Source organism: Miniopterus schreibersii, assembly GCF_964146895.1.
Source record: "Miniopterus schreibersii genome assembly, chromosome: 1".
Lineage (NCBI taxonomy): Eukaryota > Metazoa > Chordata > Mammalia > Chiroptera > Miniopteridae > Miniopterus > Miniopterus schreibersii.
This window is the reverse complement of record NC_138101.1, coordinates 183,462,765-183,484,106: the sequence shown is the minus strand read 5'-3', so window position 1 is coordinate 183,484,106 and position 21,342 is coordinate 183,462,765. Positions and strand designations below refer to the sequence as shown.

The 21,342-nt window shown below is 53.3% G+C and overlaps 1 protein-coding gene across 2 annotated transcripts in view; it reads right to left on the bottom strand.

Moving 5' to 3' along the window:
* Positions 1-3,619: 3,619 nt before the first annotated feature.
* The window catches only part of ESRRB (estrogen related receptor beta), a 149,957-nt gene continuing 132,234 nt past the window's right edge, over positions 3,620-21,342 (bottom strand). For both annotated transcript variants that reach the window (XM_081149350.1, XM_081149349.1), the window contains exons 4-7: positions 20,484-20,594; positions 19,813-19,974; positions 11,416-11,685; positions 3,620-6,552 (exon numbers count right to left, since the gene is read on the bottom strand). In XM_081149350.1, the coding sequence (XP_081005476.1) occupies positions 6,308-6,552; positions 11,416-11,685; positions 19,813-19,974; positions 20,484-20,594 (788 nt within the window). In that variant the 3' untranslated portion in view covers positions 3,620-6,307. The remainder of the gene's footprint in view (positions 6,553-11,415; positions 11,686-19,812; positions 19,975-20,483; positions 20,595-21,342) is intronic.

Sequence of the window (21,342 nt, the reverse complement as noted above, 5' to 3'; positions counted from 1 at the left end):
GCCCCTCTCCTGGGTGGCGAGCTGTCACCACCCCTGTGCTGTTCCCTTGGCCTGCCATCACCACACACTCGATTAGGGGGATCCGAGTGACTTACAGGGGCTGCTCTTCCCCAGGGTCGGCATTTGCATAGGGTGATGGATGCTGAGATGTCATCTAAACACATCTGCACTTTGCATTTTAAACAAAGCAATTTCCAGAGGAAGCTGGGGAGCTTTGTCTCCTTCCAGGAACATCTCCTCTGAGGCAAAACCTCTTTCCTTTTGGCACTTCCCACCACATCTGTCCCAGATCCCTCTTCTCTGCTGGCCTCCTGCTCACTTCCCGCACCCCAGCCCACCTCCAGGGCAGTGACCCCAGTCTGACCAGGGCCAGGCAAGGATCACCCAGCCCTGTCTTCTGGGCCTGACACTGGTGCCCCTCCCCACGCTCACCTTGCAGGAGACCTGTGACTAGAGGGGATTGTGAGCCAGAGTCAGCCACCTATGAGACATGGTTTGAGGGACACAAAATACCTGCTTTAGACTTCCCTGTCCCCTCCCCTTCCCAAGATAGAACCCCTTAGATCCTCCATGCTTTGTCTGGGGACAGAGGATTTCTTCTAAGCCCTGACCTCTGATATCACACAGCTGAGACTTTTCCTCTTTATGAGTCTAAGACTCTCCCCGACCCCCCACCCCCAGGGACCTTTAGGATGATAATATCACCCTAATATTGGCCCATAACGTTAGGCTGAGTTTTTTCTCTTCAAAGACAAGCGGGGAGGAATAAGGCAGCAGTGCCTAGAATTTTGTTCCCAGTAATGTGGCCTGAAGGCCAGTATCGTTACCCCAGCTCAGGTACTTACAAGGGGCGTTTCTTTGGTTAAAGTCACTTAACCGCCAAACTGGCATAGCCGTGCCCTCTCCAGGGGCCCCACTGCTGCAGCGCACACCAACCACACTCTTGACTATTCATGTCCCCTTCTCCTCCTGGCTGGCTGGACGTGCTAGTGAGCTGACCTGATGGCAACAAGCTGTCCCCGGCAGGGGTGGGAGCAGACATCTGTGGCTGGGGTGGCTCCTGCGAGGCCATGTGATTCTTTGCAGTGGGAGGAGGGTGGGGAAAGGAACGGACACTGTTGCTTGCCTGCTATGTGTCTGGCCCTTGAGCCGGCTGGTTGGGAATCCAGCATGGCAGGTAAGAGAAGAGGCTCTAATTGATGTGGACTCAGATCTGGGCTCTGTGACCTTAAGCACGTTGGTTGACCTTGCTGAGCTTTAGTCTTCTGCACAATGAAGGCAGGGGCATTTACATCAAGCATTCACTGTGAGGAATGCATGGGGCGGGATGTGTAAGATGCTAGGACGCAGCTAGCAGCCCACTGATATCACCTGTCGGCATCTTTTCAGGGTGTGGTCAGCTTCCCTGTGCAGGTGGGGAGGGAGGCGCCTGGCCCTTGGTCACCCTGTCACTAAGGCAGAGCAGGGATCTCTGAGCCTAGGCCAGTCTGAATCCAAAGCTCGTGCCTCACCCCGGTAGCCGATCCATGGAGGGCAGAAGGAGAGACAGATCTGACCATGTCACCCCCTGCTTAAAACTCTGCCAGGGTTTCCCACATGCTCTGGGATAGACATCAAGGCTGACCAAGCCCTGTGCCCTCTGGCCCCTCTGCTTTCCAGCCTCTTCTCCCTCCCCGCCACCAACCAACCAACCAGTCAGGTGGCCTTCCAGTTCCTTGAGCGAGCCCGGAGCACAGCAGCCTCTCTCCCCCTCTCTGTTCCCCAGCAGCTCTCGCTGTCCCTGAAATGCTGTCCTCCAGCCTCAGCCGGCGTCCTCCCCTCCCCGCAGGTCTCAGCCTCCACCTGTGTCCGTCCACAGGCTGGTTTCCTTGTGCAGCCCTTCCCCAGCTGAAGGCCAGATTGCTCCCCGTTACACACTCCCACATGCTGCTGAAAGTCTCCTGTCTAAGGTGCCTCGAAAACTGCTAGTGTGATGTCCAGCTTCTCTGCTCAACTGGGAGCCCCCACCATGCCCCCAAACTAGCCTCTTGCCAGGTGATGAATGAAAGAGTAAAGAGAGGGCCCAAGTGACTAGTATCAGTCATGAAGACGAGGGGTAACGGAGGAGCGAGAGCACACCCTGGATCAGAAAAGATTAGCCCCTTCTAGTCCGAAATAAGACTAAAAACAACTGCCAGCCTTTGATGCTGGAGGTAGGTCCCTGGAAGAGCAAGTGGTCCCAGGTTCTGGAGAACTACAGTCCCTTTGCACGACAGAGCCTCAGGTCAGGTAAGGGACAGCTGTCTGGGATCCCAGGTGGCGTCTGTTCTTTGGGGACAAAGTGAATTTGCAAGAGAGGCAAAATGAAATTTCTGAGTTAATGAGGTTTCCTCCACTACCCCACCGCGCACCCTTCGCTAGAGAAGAGGTTTTGTTTACTGGACCAGCTCCTGACTAGCTTGTGCGGAAAAGTGGGAAGAAGCTAAGAGGCCGAGCTGATCTAGATGACAGAGAGCTGTGGAGGTGCCCAAGGAGGTTTTCAGGAGCAGCTGCCGCATGGGAGAGGGATAGAGAGAGCTTTCTGACGCAGTCTGGCTGTGCATTAATAATTTCATCCCACTGGGGATGTTGCCAATGCTCAGGGTAAAGACTTGGGCCACTTTTAGTTCTTTTGCGGTTTGCAGGACTATTGTTTGGATGTGAGTGGCTGGGCATTGAACGTGGCATTGGGGCTCTATCTGCGGCATGTATAGAATGAGGGGCCTTGAGGATGTGGGCAGGGTGCAAGGGCAATCATGCGGCCTCATCCTCACCATTAATTTTAAAAGTCTAAAAAGTAGGAGAGCGTCTCCTAGTCCTGAATCATATTTCTCAAGTTGCATCCCCGAGTCTTGCAGCTGAACACACTTGACTGCCCAGAGAGCTTGGGCTGAGCTGGTTCCCCCCACGGCCTCTCCTAGCATCAGCCTCAGAGCCGAGAGCCGTGCCATCCAGGGGACAGCCAGCCTGAACCATAATGTGTGAAGAAATTCTCCAATAGGCTCTTCCTTATTTATTAGATTCCAGATACATGGGACCAGGACTGGAGAATCCTCGGGTGTTGCATTTACAGGGGGTCTTTGGGAGAACACATACAGAGGAAGAAATTCGTACAGGTGGGGGATGCAAGGAGGGGCTGCCATTTAAAAAATATATATACATCTTAAGAAGCCATTCCAGCCACATTATCATTATTAGAAAATAAAACAATCTTTCCACGCAGTGCTTTTCTTTGGTGCTGTTCCGTGGGCATGGGCCCCTCTGTCTTCTTGTTACAGGTTTGTCACCACTCCCCAAGGATACTCCCCACCTCTATCTGCACAGGGGGAGGAGAGAGTCTGGAGGGAAGGGTGGCCCCTGACTTAGGGGTGCATGCAGATTCCAGCTCCTCCAAGGTCGTGCAGTGGCCTCCCAGCCCACACCCCACTCTGGTTTTGAGAGCCTCCCACTGGGCTCCTCAATTGTGCCCTGGGAAATAACTGGTTTCCTGTATGTAAAACCCGGGGCCACCATCCAGGTTCACGTGTGACATGACCATCCCGGAAGCTTTAACAAGGGTGGGGACACGGGAACCAAACAAAACCCAGCCGATACCAGCTTCTCCATGGTTGGATTTTTACACTTTATTTCTTGGTTCATGTCAATGACCTGTAGCATGAGAATACAACTGAGAAGGGCTATTTCCACTTTACAGGTTTTCCCGGAACAGCAGGTTTGGGGGTAAACTTGCATTCTGTCCTATTTTGGGGGGGCCGGGTGTCCCTAAACTCTCACCTCACCATCCTGCACTAAGCCAGGGCCACCCTCTTTCCAGGGAGGTCCCAGGGCCAGTGAGGCTTCCAAGAAGCTGGCTCTCTGAAGGTCAATGGCTCCAAGTGCACCGCAGGGCCCTCCCAGTGAGTAGGGTTCCTGTTGTTGCTGATATGCTTCTCGTTGCCCCAAGAGTTTAAGTGTAAGAGCAGCAGCATCTCATTGGCACTAGCTTTCAGGGCCATTGCCCCCTTTGCTGGAAAGGGGCTCTGGGTGCAGAAGGCAGAACTGCCCTGGGTACAAACCCCCGCCCACTCCGAGCCAGTTGCTGCACCGTTAGCCAGAGAGGCTTTTGAAACGATGGACTGCAGATGCCAGCAGGACACAGCCCCGCCATGCCAGGCGGGACGGTCCTCATGCTCGAGTAGGAAGTGATGCTGCACAGAGCAGGGTGCCCAGGTGAGGAGATGCCACCCTCTGCCCACCTCCTCAAGAACACAGCACAGTGAGAGGCAGGCCCCAATCTCTCACTGGGAGTTCTCCAGTTCAGACCTCAGGGCACAGCCCCTAACAGTTAAGTTAGACTTGATGCTGAGGAGGTGCCCGTGTGTCCACCCAGGGACAATAGGGACCCACACAGAGCTAGGGATGGAGCATCCTGGAGGCTAATTCCAATGCTGTCAGGTGAATGTGGCCTTGGATTTCCCACAACCAAAGGGGAGTGGAGGGGAGTGCCTGTCACTGGTCTGTGAGGTCCCTTGGAACCACTGACATTTCCTGTGTGAGGCCATCAGGTTCTAGCCAACCCTCCTGCCTGGAGAACTGGTGTCTGTGTATGGAGAGATGGGAGGCTGAACCAGCAGCAGCCTTAGAAAACCATGAGGTTGTGGGAGAGGGCACCTGGCCGCCTGGCGTCCCAGCAATGGGCGGGTGGGATCTGCCTGCCTCTCCCCATGATGGGAGGTTGGGCTAGAATGTGTGGATTCCCCCAGAAAAGTGTCCCAGGTGGGGTGGCTCTGATGTCTGCTTCAGAAGGCAGCTGCTTGGAAGGGCATCTTCCATCACCCCCAATGCCCTTCATCCTCTGGAGATCTCTAAGCTGCCCAGCCACCTATGCACACCAGATGGGGTTCAGAGCTGTCCCTCCCCCAAGAGGGTTATAACGGACTTTCACTGCCACCCAGGTGACCAACTGTCCCCATTTGCCCAGACTGAGGGGTTTCCTGGGACACAGGACTTTCAGTGCTAAAACCGGGAACATCCTGGGCAAATGGGGGTGTTTGGCCACCTGGCATAGCAGCAAGGGGGCTGGCATGGTTAGGCCAGAGAGCTGGGCCCTCCCAGGGTGCCACACCTTAGTCAGAGGGCGACAGGAGCCACCTCTCCTGTGGCAACGGTTCACCCAGCCCTTTGGAACGCAGGGAGGGGTGTCCTGCTGTCCAATGCGCCGGAACCAGCACGATCAGAGAGGCTGGTGGCCTCCATGGAGCTCCCTGTCTTCAGGTTTCCCTGCCGGCTTATGTCTGCTTCTGGGCTTTTCTGTGCTTAGCAAAGATTGGTTTGGGCCTCTCCCTATCCTGCCTGGATCCTCCCAGGACTGAGAGCCTAGAATGGGGCCAGGGTCTTGCACAGCTCCCATTTCCCACAGACCACCTGCTCTGGACCTGCCCTGAAGGTTGACAGAGAGGAAAGCGAGGAGAATGGGGGGCCCTGGGAGCTCCTCTGTGAGCCAGCACCGTTCCAGCTGCGGGCCCTGGTCACCTTGGCTGGCTGAAGGATGGTCTGAGTGAGCTCTGAGGAGGGGGCAGGAAGTAGCAGGGACTCCTGGGGGACAAGAGGAGGAAGAGGGTGGGCAGGTGAGGGGCACCAAGGGCTGGGGCGCCCAGGAAAATGCGTGAGTTCTAGCAGCTCCTCCCCTGCTGGCGAGTCCCTGCTGGGAGCTGGGTGTGCTGGAGCCGAGGGGAACGTGGAAGGAGGGCCGGCAGGTCTGCGGAAGGCGCAGGGCCTCCTAAGGGACCCGGGGAACCTCAGAGCAGGCAGGGCCTCTGGGAGCAAGTCCCTGCCCTCTGAGAAAGGAGCGCCTCCAGGTGGTACCCAGCCTGAGTGTGCTGGAGTCCTGGGTGCTGGCACTGCCTGCCAGGCCGGGGTGGGGGAGGGTGGGGCCAGAAAATGTCTCAGCTGCCTCTTGGTGGTTTGGTGGGGAGAGGGGGCCCTTCTTCGGTGGTCTCCAGTCTCAGGGAATCAGCCCTGGCCCAGGCCTCAGCACTGCCCACGGAGAAGGAAAAATATACCAAAGAAAAAGCCAGTTACCGATGAGCCCCACGCCCTGCCCTCCCATCCCCATTCCCCTTCCCCACAGCACCCAGGACTCTGCACCCAGGACTCTGCACCCAGCCTGGAGGCAGGAAGCCCCTTCTTCTGGGACTGCTCATGGCCATGACACAGGGCTCGTGGGTCGAAGCTGGTGGCTGTGGAGGTCTCTGCATCCTGCTGGCCGTTGGTCTGTCCACAGGCAGCAGTGGGTCTGTGTGCCGGGCCGTCAGACCTTGGCCTCCAGCATCTCCAGGAAGAGTTTGTGCATGGGCACCTTGCCCTGCAGTTTGACGCTGTAGAAGTGCTGCACGGCCTTGGCCGCCGTCTGCCGCAGCAGGGGCAGTGTCAGCAGCAGCTGGCCCGTCCTCCGCGGCTCCGCGTGGCGCTGGCTCAGCTCGTAGTCCTGCAGAGCCTCGTGCAGCAGGTCCTGCAGCTTCTGGACCGCCTCCAGATCCTCGATGTACATGGAATCTGTGGGCACAGGGTAAGTGTCAGGGGCCCTGGGGGGAGAGCGCCACCATGGGGCATGGGGCCCTTAGGCTCTGCTTTGGGGCCATCCAAATCCTTACTTTAGGGAGAAATCAAGGCTCAGAGAGGCTGGGCTGCCAGTCTGAGGTCACAGAGGCCAATGACAGAGCTAGGGGTTAGACCCAGGGAGAGATCTCTACCTATGGAGGACATTTCTTGAGAAACCACCAGAGATAGAAGTGGAGACCCTGAAGGGCTTGAACAGGAACAGACCTGTAATTGGCCTGCAGGTGCTGGGTGGACTCTGGAGTCAGACAGGTGGAGGTAGCATCCTGAGTCCCTCACTTGCTAGCTGTGTGACTTTAGGCGAGTTATTTAACTTCTCTGTGCCCCATTTTCCTCATTTGTGAAATGAGATAATAGCCATACCTACCTCAAGAGGTTAAATGAGTTAACACAGGTCAAAGGCTTAAAACAGTACAAAGTAAGTGCCCAGCTAGTGGTATCATCACCATCACCATCACCATCACCACCACCATCATCATCATTACCACAATCATCACCACCATCAACACCACTACCACCATCATCACCATCATCAGCACCATCACCACCATCATCACCATCATCAGCACCATCACCACCATCATCACCATCATCATCACCATCACCACCATCATTACAACTACCACCATCATCACTATCATCATCACCATCATCACCATCACCAACATCATCATCACCAGCATCATCATCACCAGCATCGTCACTAATACTGTTGCTGCTGCTGCCAGGCACCAGCCTAAGCCTTCAGTGCAATCGCTAACCTTACAGAATGCTGGTTTACAGACACAGATAAAGAGGCTGAGCTGTGTCTGGGTGGCCTGTGGCAGGGAACACGAGATAGCATGGCTGGACACATGGGACACGGTGATGAAGGTAGCTGTTGGAAGGGACCCTTGCAATCTAAAATCTTGGGGAGGGCTTTGGACTTAGTCCATGAATTGGGGGGTTCAAATAAAATTTACCTAAATGTCAGCAGGGCAGGAGGTGCCCACTGATAGTTGGGTTACAGTTAGGTCTGAGCTGAAACAAAGGGAATCTCCTGGACCCCATTCCAGGGCCTCAGGGAAAATAACCAGCCTTCTTCTGATGTTCCTTAAAGAGCCTGAGCCACCACCCTGAACTGCAGCACCCAGTGCCTGCCAAAGGTGGGAGAGGAAGGGAGCATGTGAATCAAGTGAGCTTGAAGCTCTGAGTGGGTCTCCAAGGAAGGCTGGGCAAGTTTCCTGAAATACTCAAAGGAGCGGGGCAAGTCCTTTGCATGTTGGGCTGGTTTAGATGCCAGACTGCTGAGGGCCACTGTACCAACCAGCTGACACCAATGACTGCCCCTGACCTTCTGGGTCCACACTCAGCCTGTGCCTTCAAGGGTCCTGCCTCTTTCTCTTGGAAGGAGAGCAGTAGGATGAGCTAGATAAGACTGAAGCCTTAGATACTGTGTGGCTTTGGCCAGGTTACTTAGGCTCTCTGAGACTGTTTCCTGGTCTGTAAAATGGAGCAAATAAGAGTGCACACCTCACGGAATGGTACTGAGGGTTAAATGAAATAGCACATTACCAGGCACTTAGTAAGCACCTAATAAATGTTATCATCATTATTGTGAGGACTCAAACTAGGGGCAAGCTGGGATGTTACTGGCCCGATACTCAAGACGCCTCCACATTCTTCTGCTCCTTGAAACCAAGGCAGTGAGGACTCCTTTGTCAGTTGCAGAGGAAGCAACTGTTTATAGGGCCTGGACCCTGTAAGGCTGGGACTTGGCCTTTCAGGCTCCTTGCCTCCTGCCAGCTTCCTCTCCCCATCCCCCCACCCTCCCCAAGGAGGCCAAAATTGGCAGCTGCCTTTGACCAAAAATGAAATAAAATAACATTGCAAGATTAATTTCTTTGCAATCCATCAGCGCGTCTGTATCGATGGCATTGATAAACTGTTAATTACAAAATCAATGGCTATGATTTTTTTCTGCTGTCAGGGAGCCTTGGAGAAGGCGGGACACGGGGTGAAAGTCAGCCAGCGGGCTCCCAAGGGGCCATGGTTTGGGACCACAGCCTGTCTCTGATGTGCTTCACCCTCCTGCCTAGTGTCAGCCCCAGGTCACATCTGAATGGTCCTGTCCTGTCCACTCAACCTCAGCAGTAGCACCCACAGTGGCCCTTGGGGCTGCCCCCAGGACCATGGCAACGCTCTCCGAGCCCCTGTCTCTCCTCCAGCTAACACTCTGTCTGCCTGGTGACTTTCCTGCTTTGCTGCTGGGGATAGGTCACTATCGCGCTCCCCCCATCCTTCATGGCTCCCTATACTGACCCTATACAACCCAACCCCTTCACAGCCTGAGAGCCTCTATGACCCCAAACTGCTTTTCTAGCCTAACCCCCAAACAGGCCTGTTGTCTCCCCATTTCTGCCTGCAGCTAATGGCTCCACTGTGCAGCCAGGGCCTTGAGCCTCACAAACTCCTTCTCTGCCTTGAGCTTCTCATACCTGCAGGATGGCTTGGTAGATGCCACTGGATGCTAGTGGAAGTTCCTGAAGGGCTCATGTCACCAAACCACCATGGGTCCTCAGGTGGTGTGTGTGCGCATGTGTGCATATCCGTGTAAGCGTATGTGTATATGTGTATGTTTGTGTGCATGTGTGAGTATCTGTAAGTGTGCATGCATGTCTGTGTGTCTGTATGCACACTTACAGACACACAAGGTGAGAGCAGCTGGTCGGGCTAAAGAGGCTTCTGAAAGACCTTGCAGCGTGGTGTTGAGGGTTGGGATGAAGGTGACCGTTGAATGGCCTCCCCCCTTCACTCTCTCCTCCTAGCTGGGGTGAGCTTGAGCTCAAGGTCTGCTATGAAGTGGTCAGGAGTGCCCTCCAAGGCCTGCCAGCCCTGCCGTCTCACTGTGATCGCCCTATGTCTTCTGCTTCATAGTGCCCCTCCCCTCCTGTGCCCATTCACACTCCCAGCCCCTTCGCAACGCTGTGTAAGATGCTGCTCTGAACAGGTGAGCACAAGAGATTGTGAGGGTGGCGACACTACTCTGTATGGCACGTTATGACGGAGATCTGTTGTTATGCATTTGTCAAAACCTCTAGTCCTGTATAAACGCAGAGTAAAAACCCTGATGGCAACCAGGGACTTTTGTTAATAAATGTATCAATATTGGCTCATTAATTGTAACAAATTAGCACACTAATGCAAGATGTTCATAATAGAGGGAACTGCGTACAGGGGTAGGGGGTATATGGAACTTATATATCATCTGCTTATTCTGTCAACTTAAAACTGTGGGGTAAGTAACCCTCCTGGCAAGGCAGGTGAGGGTGAGTCTCTGGCGAAGGGGACAACTGTGAGCTGTCAGCAGCAAAACCCAGCAGCAGAGCCCGCAGGCATGGACCCAGGAAAGGTGGTCTGAGGGGGCATCAGCACTGTCCTCTGCGTTCTCTATGAAGCCATTTGTCAGGGGGACCCACTGACCCGGTTAGCCAAGGACTGAGGTTTCCTGGGCTATGGGACTTTCAGGAAAAGTGTAACAGTATCAAGCAAACCAGTTGGTTGCCCTATTTGTACTGTCTGCATCTGGGAGCCAGCTCTCCCTCTTCTGTATGCTGATGATGCTTTGTTTCCTCTAATATTAATACTAATGATAATAATTAATATTTATTGAACATTTCCTCCAGGCCAGGCACTGGGCTAAGCGCTTTATCTTCAGTCGATCATTTCATACAAAAGTGCTTGCAGGAGGTACTGGGATGTCCCTCAGCACACAAGGACAGAGCTAAGGAGGATTGCCAACGTGTCCAAGGTCACACTGCCACCAAAGATCAGAGCTAGAATTTGAACTTGGGTCCATCTGCGCCAGATCTGAGCAGTAACTCTGCCGTCTTGCAGCAGAATTACACTGTGTGCTTGCTGAAGCTCTGTCTTTGGGACAGGGACCCAACCCTTTCTCTTCCTTCTGCATCCGACGTGGTACCCTGCACAGGGTGGACACCAAGTGTAGGCACAGATTAGATTAAATTTAAGCTCATTCTTCTATGCCAGCCCTTCTTCCCAGAAGCTGGTGGGAGCTAAAGAAATGGAGTGAGGTCTCCTTTTGAAAGCCAGACTAAATAACTCAGTTGGGAAGATTTTCTCTCTTGGACCCAAGCAGTTTGATTGTGAGATTCAAGCAATGGGCATAAGCTCAGGTTGACTTTTTGGAATCATAGGACCTTGGTTTGACTCGTAGCTCTGTGTGACCCTGGACAGTTTGCTTCGCCTTTCAAAGCCTCAGTTTCTACATCTGTAAAATGGGGTTAAAATAAGAACTTTGCTCACAGAGTCATTTGTAAGAATAAGTTCATAGCTAATTTATTTAACAGGTTGAGGCCCTATTATGGGCCAGGTATGTTATAAGCATAATATAATTATATACAAATAAATCCCTTCCATAGACTTGTGGGGTAGAGGCTGTTTATTATAGTTTCCATTTTACTGATGAACAAACTGAGGCACAGAGTGAAGCAACCTGCCCAAGCGAAAGCAGCAGGATTTGGCTCTTAGTAAGCCGGCTCTAAAACCTGTGTCATTAACCAGCTGCTGGTCTGGAGACCAAGGGCCCAGCGCAGTGCCCTGCAAATCAGCACTTAGGAAATACTCAGCCAGTGCCGGCCTCCATCGCCAGCCTTTTACACCCAGACCACCTCTGCACAGTCTTTGGTGACCAGGAGCTGCAGCACCTTCACCCCACCCCACCCCCAGGCCTCAGAGGGATGCTCCCTGGGGCCTGAGAGATGCCTCAAAGCCCCCCGTGGGCCCCACACTCGCGGTTACCTGAGTTGGCCAGGGCCAGGGCCTTGAGCGTCACAAACTCCTCCTTCTCGACTTTGAGCTTCTTGTACCTGCGCACGAGCTGCAGGATGGCCCGGTACAGCTCCAGCAGCCCCGCGAGGCGCGAGTGCTCCTCGTCCATGATGTAGTCCTCGGCGTATACCAGCTTGTCGTCGTAGGGCAGCGAGCGGTACACGATGCCCAGGATGAGGATCTCCATCCAGGCGCTCTGCAGCAGGCTCATCTGGTCCCCCAGGGACAGGTTCGAGAAGCCTGCGGGAAGGGGGCGAGGAGGGCGGCGGGGTCAGGCGGGTGGGCCAGGGCCCCCCGGGGCTGGCTGGAGGGCCAGGCTCGGGGGAGGGGTGGCCAGGCACCTCCAGATCCTGCCCTTCCCGTACCTTCAGGACTCCGTGAATGAGCCAGGCGTGGATTTCATGGAAAAGACTTGCCTAACGAGCTCAGGCAATGTTGACACTTGTTAGTATCATCGTTACTGTTAGTTCTATGGTATTTTTCAAATGTCTGGAGAGGCTTTTTGATGACTCAAATGCATTTGTAATTTAAGGAGTTACTGAATTCCTAGAATCAGGAGGTGGCAGTACAGGGTCCCCTACAGTCTAGGGAGTTTCCAGGATCCCTGGTCTGCTCAATTCAGGGAAGGTTTCGGTGTATTAAAGTGATGACTGCTCCTCAGTGCAGAGTCCCAGCTGTGTGGAGATGCAGGGGCTCAACCAGGAGCAGGGGCTCAGCTGTTCTGGCCATTGACCTACCGTGACCACAGCCTGGGGGGCTACAAAACGCTCAGGAGCCTCCAGGGTCAGGGGGCACTTTGTCACAGGGCAGCCTGTCCTCCCAGGGGTCAGACCCCTGCCGCCCAGGCCATTACTTTCCACTTAACGATGACCTAGCAGTACTGCACCCCGTGAGCCTGGGTGTAGGGTGGCTCCAGAATTGTGACACTGTCTCGTCCAATGTGTTCTAAAGCTTGCCTGGGCTGGAATCCCAACGCCCCATACACTAGCTCGGGGCTGACCTTAGGTAAGCTGTGCAGCTTCTCCAAACCTCAGCTTCCTCATCTGTGAAATGGGTATAACAGTAATGCCTGCTTCAGAGCGTCAATATGAGGTCTAAATGAGCCAATGGTTATAGAACATACAACACAGTTGTGGAGCCTTATTATTAACAGTGAGATGAAAGTCTTCATCTGCAAAACGAGAACACTGTACTAGAATTGCATCATATGTGCGTAACTGGTGCAAAGTCCATTAACGTTTTGACGAGAGAGAAAGAAGAAAGGTGGGAGGGAGGGAGGGAGGGAGGGAGGGCAGCAGGAAACTGATTTTCAAACATCTGGTCACTAAACATGGGCAGTAACTTCAGTGACTGCTTCCAAGGAGATCATGCCAGATGTTCGGAAAGAAGGAAAAGTATCCCCAAAGCCATTTGCATCATGTGCCATGGCAACTGAAATTCAGGAACTCCCGGGGGTAATTTGCTTATGCGGGACTGGTCACTTCACTTGCTGGCTCAGAACCTGACCCCGCCTGGGTGCAGTGGGCTGTGAGGATGAAGATGGTGAGTGGAAGCACTGAGCACCACCTCGCACATAGTAGGTGCTCAGCAAACCTGAGCTAGGCGGTGCTGATGGCTGCAGTTGTTGCTACTAATACTGATGTTGTCAGCAGGCTATTGGCGCGACTGTCTTCTCCCCATTGGCCTGGACTGGTCCATTGCTCTGGGCTTCTCTGGAGTCTGTCCCACCCTCATCTGCTGTCCTGTCTCTAGAAACCACTGTCCCTTCCTGTTTTCCAACCAGTGCACAAGTCTTCCTCTGTAGGGGGCACTCCTGGGGCTGGAGTCCCCTTTACTTGGCAGGCTGCCCTTTGCTCGTGAGTGTCCTCTTAGTCCAACCACCGCAGTTCCTGGGTCCGACCTGCACAACCCAGGCCTTGATGAACACCTGGCTGCTGGCAGCCGGGGTGACCGACAAAAGAGGCGGATCAATTACACTGACAACGCGGGCGAGCCTGGATTGATGCACCTTCTCAGGGGACAAGCTGTGGCACAGAGGGTCAGGTGCGTGTGTGCTGTCCGGATCCTGGTGTGGGAGATGGCGTGTGGCTGCCTGGGGTGGCAGGCAGAGCCGGGAGGTAATAAAAGATAGATAGAAATGGACATCCAATTTCCCTTATCGGGCTTCTGAGCAAGAGAGGCCTTGGGCGACATTAATTAACAGATACCAATCAGCCAGCCATGAGGGTGTGTGTACATAGGGAAGTGTGGTAATGCACTGGGGTTGGGGGTTCTGAGAGCAGACAGAATGGGAGGAAAGATGTAGGAGGTGGATGGGGCGAAATTAATAGACAGTTGAATTGGGAGGCAGCAGGGAGGGAGGGTGAGGTAGGATCGAGGCTCCTGGAAACGAAGGAGAAAAGCCTCCTGTGAGGCTAATCACTCAGGTGTGATCATGAGAAGAATGTGAATAGTCCGCTCCTGCCCCTTCATTCATTCAACAAACATTCACTGAGCACCTACTAAGTGCCAGGCCCTGGTGCCGGCCTTCAAGAGCTCGCAGTCAAGAGGGAAAGACACACCAAGTACTGTGTGTCACCGTGAAGTTACGACGGAAAGAAGAGCTGTGACAGGATGGAGGGCTCTGCAACACACAATGGGGGATATGGCTCAAATGAGGGTCTGGGAGGCTTCATGGAAGAGGAGACTTTGGGGCTGAGCTCTGAAGGGTAACGAGGAGCTCTGAGAGCACACACCTTGGTGCCTGTGCGCCCTGTGCGCTGAGCTTCCTGTCATCTCCCATCCCCACTGCCAAGCACGGGTCTTGATGCCAAGAAGGTGCCCAATAAGTATCCAAGTTGGAGGAGAGAACGGACAAATGCCACTGAAAAAATGTGCCCAAAGAACTTGGTTAGCCCCTCCCAGTCCTTCAGATAGGAGTGTGGATTTAGCTGCCTTTGAGTCGGAGGCAGCCCTGCCCTCTGGGGAGAGGGACTGGGGGGGGGGGGGAGGAGGGGGGAGGGAGGGAGACAGCTCTTTGGAGGGTTTTGTGCTACTATTGGGGATACCTGGAGGCCTGAGTCCAGACCTCCCGGCCCCGCTGGTCTGAGAAGGGGACTAGGCCCCTGACTTCTCTCTTCTTCCTTCAAAAGGAACTGGAAATAGCTTTGAAAACCCAAATGCAAAGTGCTGGGCACGCACACGGGCCGCTTCCTTTGTGCAAGGAACAGGGAAATATTTGACCTTTTCTAGTATTTGACAAAAGAAACATTAGGAGGAAAAATGAGAAATAAAAACTGTTACCTCTAGGAGGACGGGGGGGGGGGGGGGGGGAGACAGGGATGGAGCTGAGACTTCTGTGTATACATTTTTGCCTATTTTGGGCTTTTCAACCTGTCCATGTTTAAGGTGTCCAAAGATAAAAGGTATGCTCCCTCTAACCCAGCAATTCCGCAGCTAGGAATTTCTCTTAGAAAGAAAAAAAGCTTAAATACACCCAGATAAATGTGCAAAGGCGTTGGCTGGACCAGCCTGAAATGGCCCAAAGCAGAAAACAACCCAAATGTAACCCATGTAATACATGCAATTATTACATAAATGTGATTATCAGTTAAATAAATGGCACAACAGAAGCTACTAGAAGAATGAGGTAGAATGTGTGTGGATGTGGAAGACACTCAGGAGTGTAAGGGGGGAGGTGTAAGTGTGAAGGGCACAGAGGCCAGAGCCCAACTGGGTATTAAACTCCCAGCTTTGCCCAGCCGGGCGTGGCTTAGCGGCTGAGCATCAACCTATGAACCGGGAGGTCACAGTTCGATTCCCGGTCAGGGCACATGCCCGGGTTGCGGGCTCCATCCCCAGCAGGCAGCGGGCAGGAGGCAGCCGATCAATGACTCTCTCACCATTGACGTTTCTATCTCTCCTTCTCCCTTCCTCTCTATGAAATCAATAAAAACATGTTTTTAAAAAATCCCAGCTTGCTGACCACTGACCATTTACCTCTCTGTGCCTCAGTTTCTCCATTAGTAAAGCAGGAATAATAACAGTACTGACCTCATGGAGTTGTTTGAATTAAATGAGCTAAGGTGTGAAACACTTAGAATACGGCTTAGCACACGGTAAGTGCATCTACAGTATACAATTAAATGAAAGAAGCAGGGGAAAGCAATGTTATAGTATGATCCATGGAGGGGATGGAGACACACACACACACACTAGTTGTACCTGTATAGGAAACTCCCAGAGGGATGCTCGAGACATTTGGAACTCATAATTTCCACCCCTCTGTCACATCCGACAAGTTTACTAGAAGCACGTATTCCTTTTATTTCAACCCAAACAACAGGGCTGGGGCATTCCTTCCCGCCCTTCAGCAAAGCACCCTTCACTCATGCTTTTTTGTGCTGGGGTCGGTCTCCCTTCATCAAGTAATTAGCAATTCTGGGGCTGCTGGGAGAGGCTGGATGTGGCCCATGCCCCTGGGAGTGCAGCCCTGTCCCTGCGCCTAGCTGACCCCTGAGGGCACTGGCCCCTTCAGGTTCTGCCCAAGCTGGCTGCCCCACTGGCCCTCTGTCCCTGGGTCTCCCACCTTGAGCTCTGCTGCCTCCAGAAAGTTGCTTTATCTGCACCAACTGATCTAATAACATTCAGGCTCTTCCCCATCCCCCAACCCCCAGTGATTTGACAGCACAAGCTTCTAGAATTTAAAGAAAAAAAAAAAAAGAGCACATAATTTGTGGCAAGTGGAGTTCATAATCTGTTAATTTATTATCGTTTCTGTCGACCTGGAGGGCCATTAGCAGAGGTAATAAAGGGAGATGTAATTATAGGATCTGAGGCCACTCCAGACACAGCTGCTGTCACTCGGCAGCCCATATTTCACAGGCCGCTGGCATTCTGCTCTCCCCATGCGAGCCAGACGGTGGCTACCCAGGAGCAGAGCCGCTGAGGGACCCTTGGTGAGGACAGGACGCCTCTGGGGGTCCCCTGCAGAGGCCACACACATGTCAGCCAGGGCAGGCAGGGCGGTGGGGACACCCCACAGGGTGGCAAGAGAAGGTTCTGTCGCTAGGAGCTGCCTGGGCTAAGGAGAATGGGCTAATGACACCTGGAGGCTGCAATTCATCAAGTGATGCCCACCTTCTATGAACCGCTGCGGGCTCTTGCTCTAGCCTCTCATTCACCGGGGAAAAGAGGTGGACACTCTCAAGACTTGGGGGAAAGTCAACATTTGGGGTGGGGGTGACTTCAGCCAGACTCAAACAAAAGAGCGTCTACTATTCTGAGCAAATCCCAACCAGGCCCGAGTTCCCCATGGGACACACCCAGTGTGGTCAGCACTATGGTAAAGGTAGGGGTGTGCTGGGAACGAGCTTGTGCTGAACCAAGCCTTCCGCTGGCTGAGCAGGTCGCTCAGGGCCTGCATGGATACATCAGCCTCTGTGCTGTGTGCGAAAACCGGTGTTCACAGCATCTAATACCCTTCGGGACTTTTCCCCCATGGCCTCCGCCCATCAAGCCTGAAGGCCTAACTCCGGTTATGCTCTCTCCCCTTACAGCCCATGGCATCCCTCCTGCCTCTCAACTCCGCCCTGGGCTTCTTCTTGCTCTACTCTAAGTATCTGTCTCATGTGTGAGAAACAGGAGGTGGGAAGTGGGTGGGTAGAGATGAAACAAGGCTGGCCGTGGGGTGACAACTGTTGAAGCAGGTAATGGACACATACAGGTTCATTCTACTCTTTGACCCGCCTTTGTTTAAAATGTTCCATGACGAAGTTTTTAAAAAGAATTATCCATCTTATTCCCAAATGAGATCCTTGGGGCAGAAATGAATCTAATTCTTTGTATCAGCCACAACACCTAGCAAGAGATCCTACATACAGTTGATGCTCAATAAATGCATGCGAAGGCAGCTACGAAGCACCCTCTGGGTGCCGGGCTCTGGACTGGAGGCCAGAGGATACTAGGCATCAGATGTGGTTCCCTTTGCTTAAGGACAGAGGCTTGGGCTCCTCTTCAAAGCTCTGTTCCTGAGCAGTCGTAAGGGGCCAGTCCGCCTGTCTGTCCAGGAACCAAGATGACAGGAGCAGACACAAGTCCCAGGTGGGGCCCAGGCATGCATCCTCCCTACTCAACCTGCGCTCTTGCTTGTACTCTCTTTCTAAGGGTTGGTGAGCAGGCCTGCAGATGAGTTTTCCATCTGATCTAAGATGGGATTAGGTCGATTAGTTTAAATATATCAGGCACTTGATGTGCCATCACCCTTAATATGAGGTTTACATGCGGTGGCAGGAGACTCTATTAATTAATTTTACCTTAAACACTAGAAGGTCAGGCCCAAATAATTCAACATGCAGATTTATGCAAAATAGGTGAATTAGCGTTTGAGGCAGACAAGTGAGCCCCTATGTTTATTTTATTTAATCAAAAAGAATTCAGCTTTGGACAAGAAGAAATGATGATGTGAAAGGAGGCTTTTAATTCTATTAGCAACAATGTATTAGCAACAACCACGATGGTCAGGTCTCTGCCATGTGTGGGGCCTGGGCTGAGTGTGCCATGTCCTCCCAGCAACCTGGGGATGGGGGCTGTATTCTGAATCCCATTTCACAGGAGAGGACACTGAAGCCCAGAGAAGTGAAATATTTGTAATACCAGGGAGGACAGCTGGGATCAGAAGCGTGTCTGCCTGAATCCAGGGTCTGTGTGTCCCCAAGAACCATTCTGCTCAGTCCACTGCTCTCTTGATTGGGCACAGACAGGAGATGGAGCTGGGAAGATAGGACAGGAGAGGGAATGGGTGCAGGGGAGACAGTGCCCCCTAGCTCTACTTCACCCTCTGGGAGGTGGTGCAGGGGTGGGATCGTAGGAGAGGGAAGCACTGACCTGGGGGACCACCAGGAGCCACTCCTGAGCCATTGCTTGGAAGCGGTAGCTGCTCAACCGGAAGAGGAGTGTGTGATGGGGGAGGGGTGCGGGGGAGCTGTGCCCGATCTGGCCCTGGGTTAGTGGAGCAATCCAGGCTGAGGTGTCGTAAGCAGTGGCCTGACCCCACACCTGTGCTGAACCAGCACAGGACAGATTCAAACCACTGAGTGTATAATCCTGAGGCTGAGCTCCTTAGTAAGGATGCTCCAGCCCAGGTCCCCAGCGAGCCCACCCCTGAGTCAAATACCTGGGGCCACCAGGGGGTCTCCGAAGTGGGAATTCTAGGCATCCAGCCAGCTAAGTGACACCAGCACCACCTGGGAGCCACATGGGCCCCTACGAGCCCGTCTTCAGGAAGGCTGCTCCCTGTAAGCTGTGCCCACACACATCTCACATAAGGACTTTCTCACTCGCCCCAATCAAGTGTGGGCCTTGGCATCTAAAGTCCAGGACGCCTTTGCTCCATAACCTTGTAGGCTATATTCATTGTTCAGAGCTCTTGACAAACAGAAAAGGGGTCTACAAACAAGAAGATCAAGTGCCCTGTGCCACACAGCTAGTAAGAATCCAAGTCCGGATGAGCCATTGCCAGAGGACACAGGATGTCCCCACCACACCACACGTCACAAGTCAAGTTTGTTAGAACCTTAAAGGGATAAACTGCACAGACTTCAGAGAGTCCCCATCATGTGTGTAATGCAAAATATGTAGGCATCAGTGTCTACAGGAACAAAATAAAAAATCAGCTCCAGCCATTTACCCAGAACAAGAAAAGCTGAAAGAAGGTTGGGGGCCGCATGCAATGAAGAAAAGTCCTTCTCGTCTGAAACACCTTCATTACACATACAGTCATTACAGAAATGACTGTAAAATCACAGAATCCACACAAAGGAGACAGGCTTCCCTTAGAGATCAGGCAAGTGGCAACAGTGAGCGTGCAACCGATGTTAGCACGTGCCTAATGCTCCCACGCACGCCCACACTTCAGCCCACACGCAGGCCACGGAGGAGGTTAGTCCCACAGGGGAGTGGCTGGAGCCGCCCAGGGTTACACAGCTAGTAAGTTGCAGCCCAGAATTTGAATCCCAATCTGATTCCCAAGCCATGTCCTTCACTGTTCCACTCCACCTGCCTCTCGCAAGGCGCTAGAGAGCCAATCCCTCATCTGTGTTGTTTCCCAGCATATTTCCAATAAGGTCTACGAGGATTCAAAGAACTTGCTATTTGAATATCACCGCTTATAGATGCAGTCATAACCCCTTTAGAATGATAACCAGTTCTGAAGAGCCCCCAGCAGTTTAGAAACACCTGGACCTTCCCAACACCTGCTCACCTCCAATCCCACAAGGAGAGAAAAGGAAACCAGAGGAGTGGCTCCCATGTGTCAGAACCACAGCTGGCCGTGGGCAGACTGGCTGGGAGTCCCCGGCTACGCCCCCTCCATGGTCCTGCGTGACTCACCTGGGATGTGTTTGGCCCAGCCGATGATGACCACGAGCTCTCGGTCTGCCAGGTCACAGAGAGTGGTCAGGGCCTTGATGTCACCCTCAGGCATGCCGGGGGGAGGCATGGCATAGAGCTTGTCAGGCTCAGCCACCAGCAGGTAGGAGACAATCTTGGTCACTGCAAAGACCAAAGGGGGAAAGTAAATGGCTGGAACGAGGAAAGGGGCCAGGGTGGAGCCTGGGATGGGTTGGGAAGAAAAGGCAGGTACTGAAGAGCCCAGGAAGGTCAAACACAGCCGTAATCTTCCCTCCCTTTCTGACTCTGCAAAGTTGCTGGTGATTCGGGTTATTGAGAAATATCCCTTCAAGGGAAGTTGCCTGGTGAATTCTCCCAAGAGAAACCTGCTTCGAGTGGATAGCTAGAGGGGCATGTTCCGGATGCCTGAGCCTAGGCCTTCTCAGGACCATGCTTCATCTGGAACCACATTCTAGGGCATCCCATAGGGAAAGGCCTGAATAAAGCATCATTCTAAAGTACCAGACAGCAATGCCAGGCACTGATGCCACCTCCCCAAAAACCTTCATTGTCCCATAACCCAGCGCTAGGAAGATGGCATTTCCCCAGGGGGTGCCAGATGTTCCAGTACAGATGCCGGCAGACGGGGCATGGACTGCCCTGGCACTCACATGGCTTTTTAGCAGGTGGGGAAATCTGTAAGCTCAGGTATGGGCTGCTTTCGGAGTCCAGCCGCCGCTTGTATTTCTGGCGGCCTCCACGCACTCGGTCCAGGCGCACGCCTGTTGGGGAGGAAAGGGAGAAAGTCTCAGGAGTTGCTCACCATTCCCAGGGCTGTTTGCACAGACTTTGGGATTTCAGCCCTGGCTGAGTCCTTCAGGGCCACACCCAGATGGCCCCTTACAGCTGCCCCATGGCCAGCCTCAGGCCAGGCAGTTGGACAATCCTAAAACAATTTTCTACAGTAATGGCCCATCCCAGTTGCTCCAGGCCTGGTCCTGACTCTCCGGATTCAGCATCCCCCTGAAATCCATCCCAAGCAACCTTCAGCTCTTGAGTCTTTCTGTCTCTAAAAGGGAACGAGCAACAGAAGCATTCCTCCACGTGCTGGGGAAAGAAGACGCGCTATTTCAGACCTGCTGTGAATCCAGGGAGGGCTGAGTCAGCTCGCCAAGAGGGGAAAGTATCTCAACAGAGTTAAAAACCGGATTTTCAAACTTTTCACCTAAGAAGCATCTGGTGGGCCCTCATTACAAATGTCAATTTCTGGATCTCACCCTCAGAGATTCTAGGGCAGAGTTCTAGAGTTGGTCATCTACGCAAAGTCCCCACAGGATGGGGAAACAGGTGGCCCTGGTCACGTCGGGGCAATCGATGCCTAGAATTAGCTCAGCGGCAGGTGCAGAAGCAGTGTGGTCACCCCACACTGACACCCATGTCCAGGAGTGAGGCCCAATCCTAGAGAGATCCCTATTGTCACAGGGTCCCTACTGCCTTCAGAAGAAACCAGCTCCACCCTCAGCTCCTGCT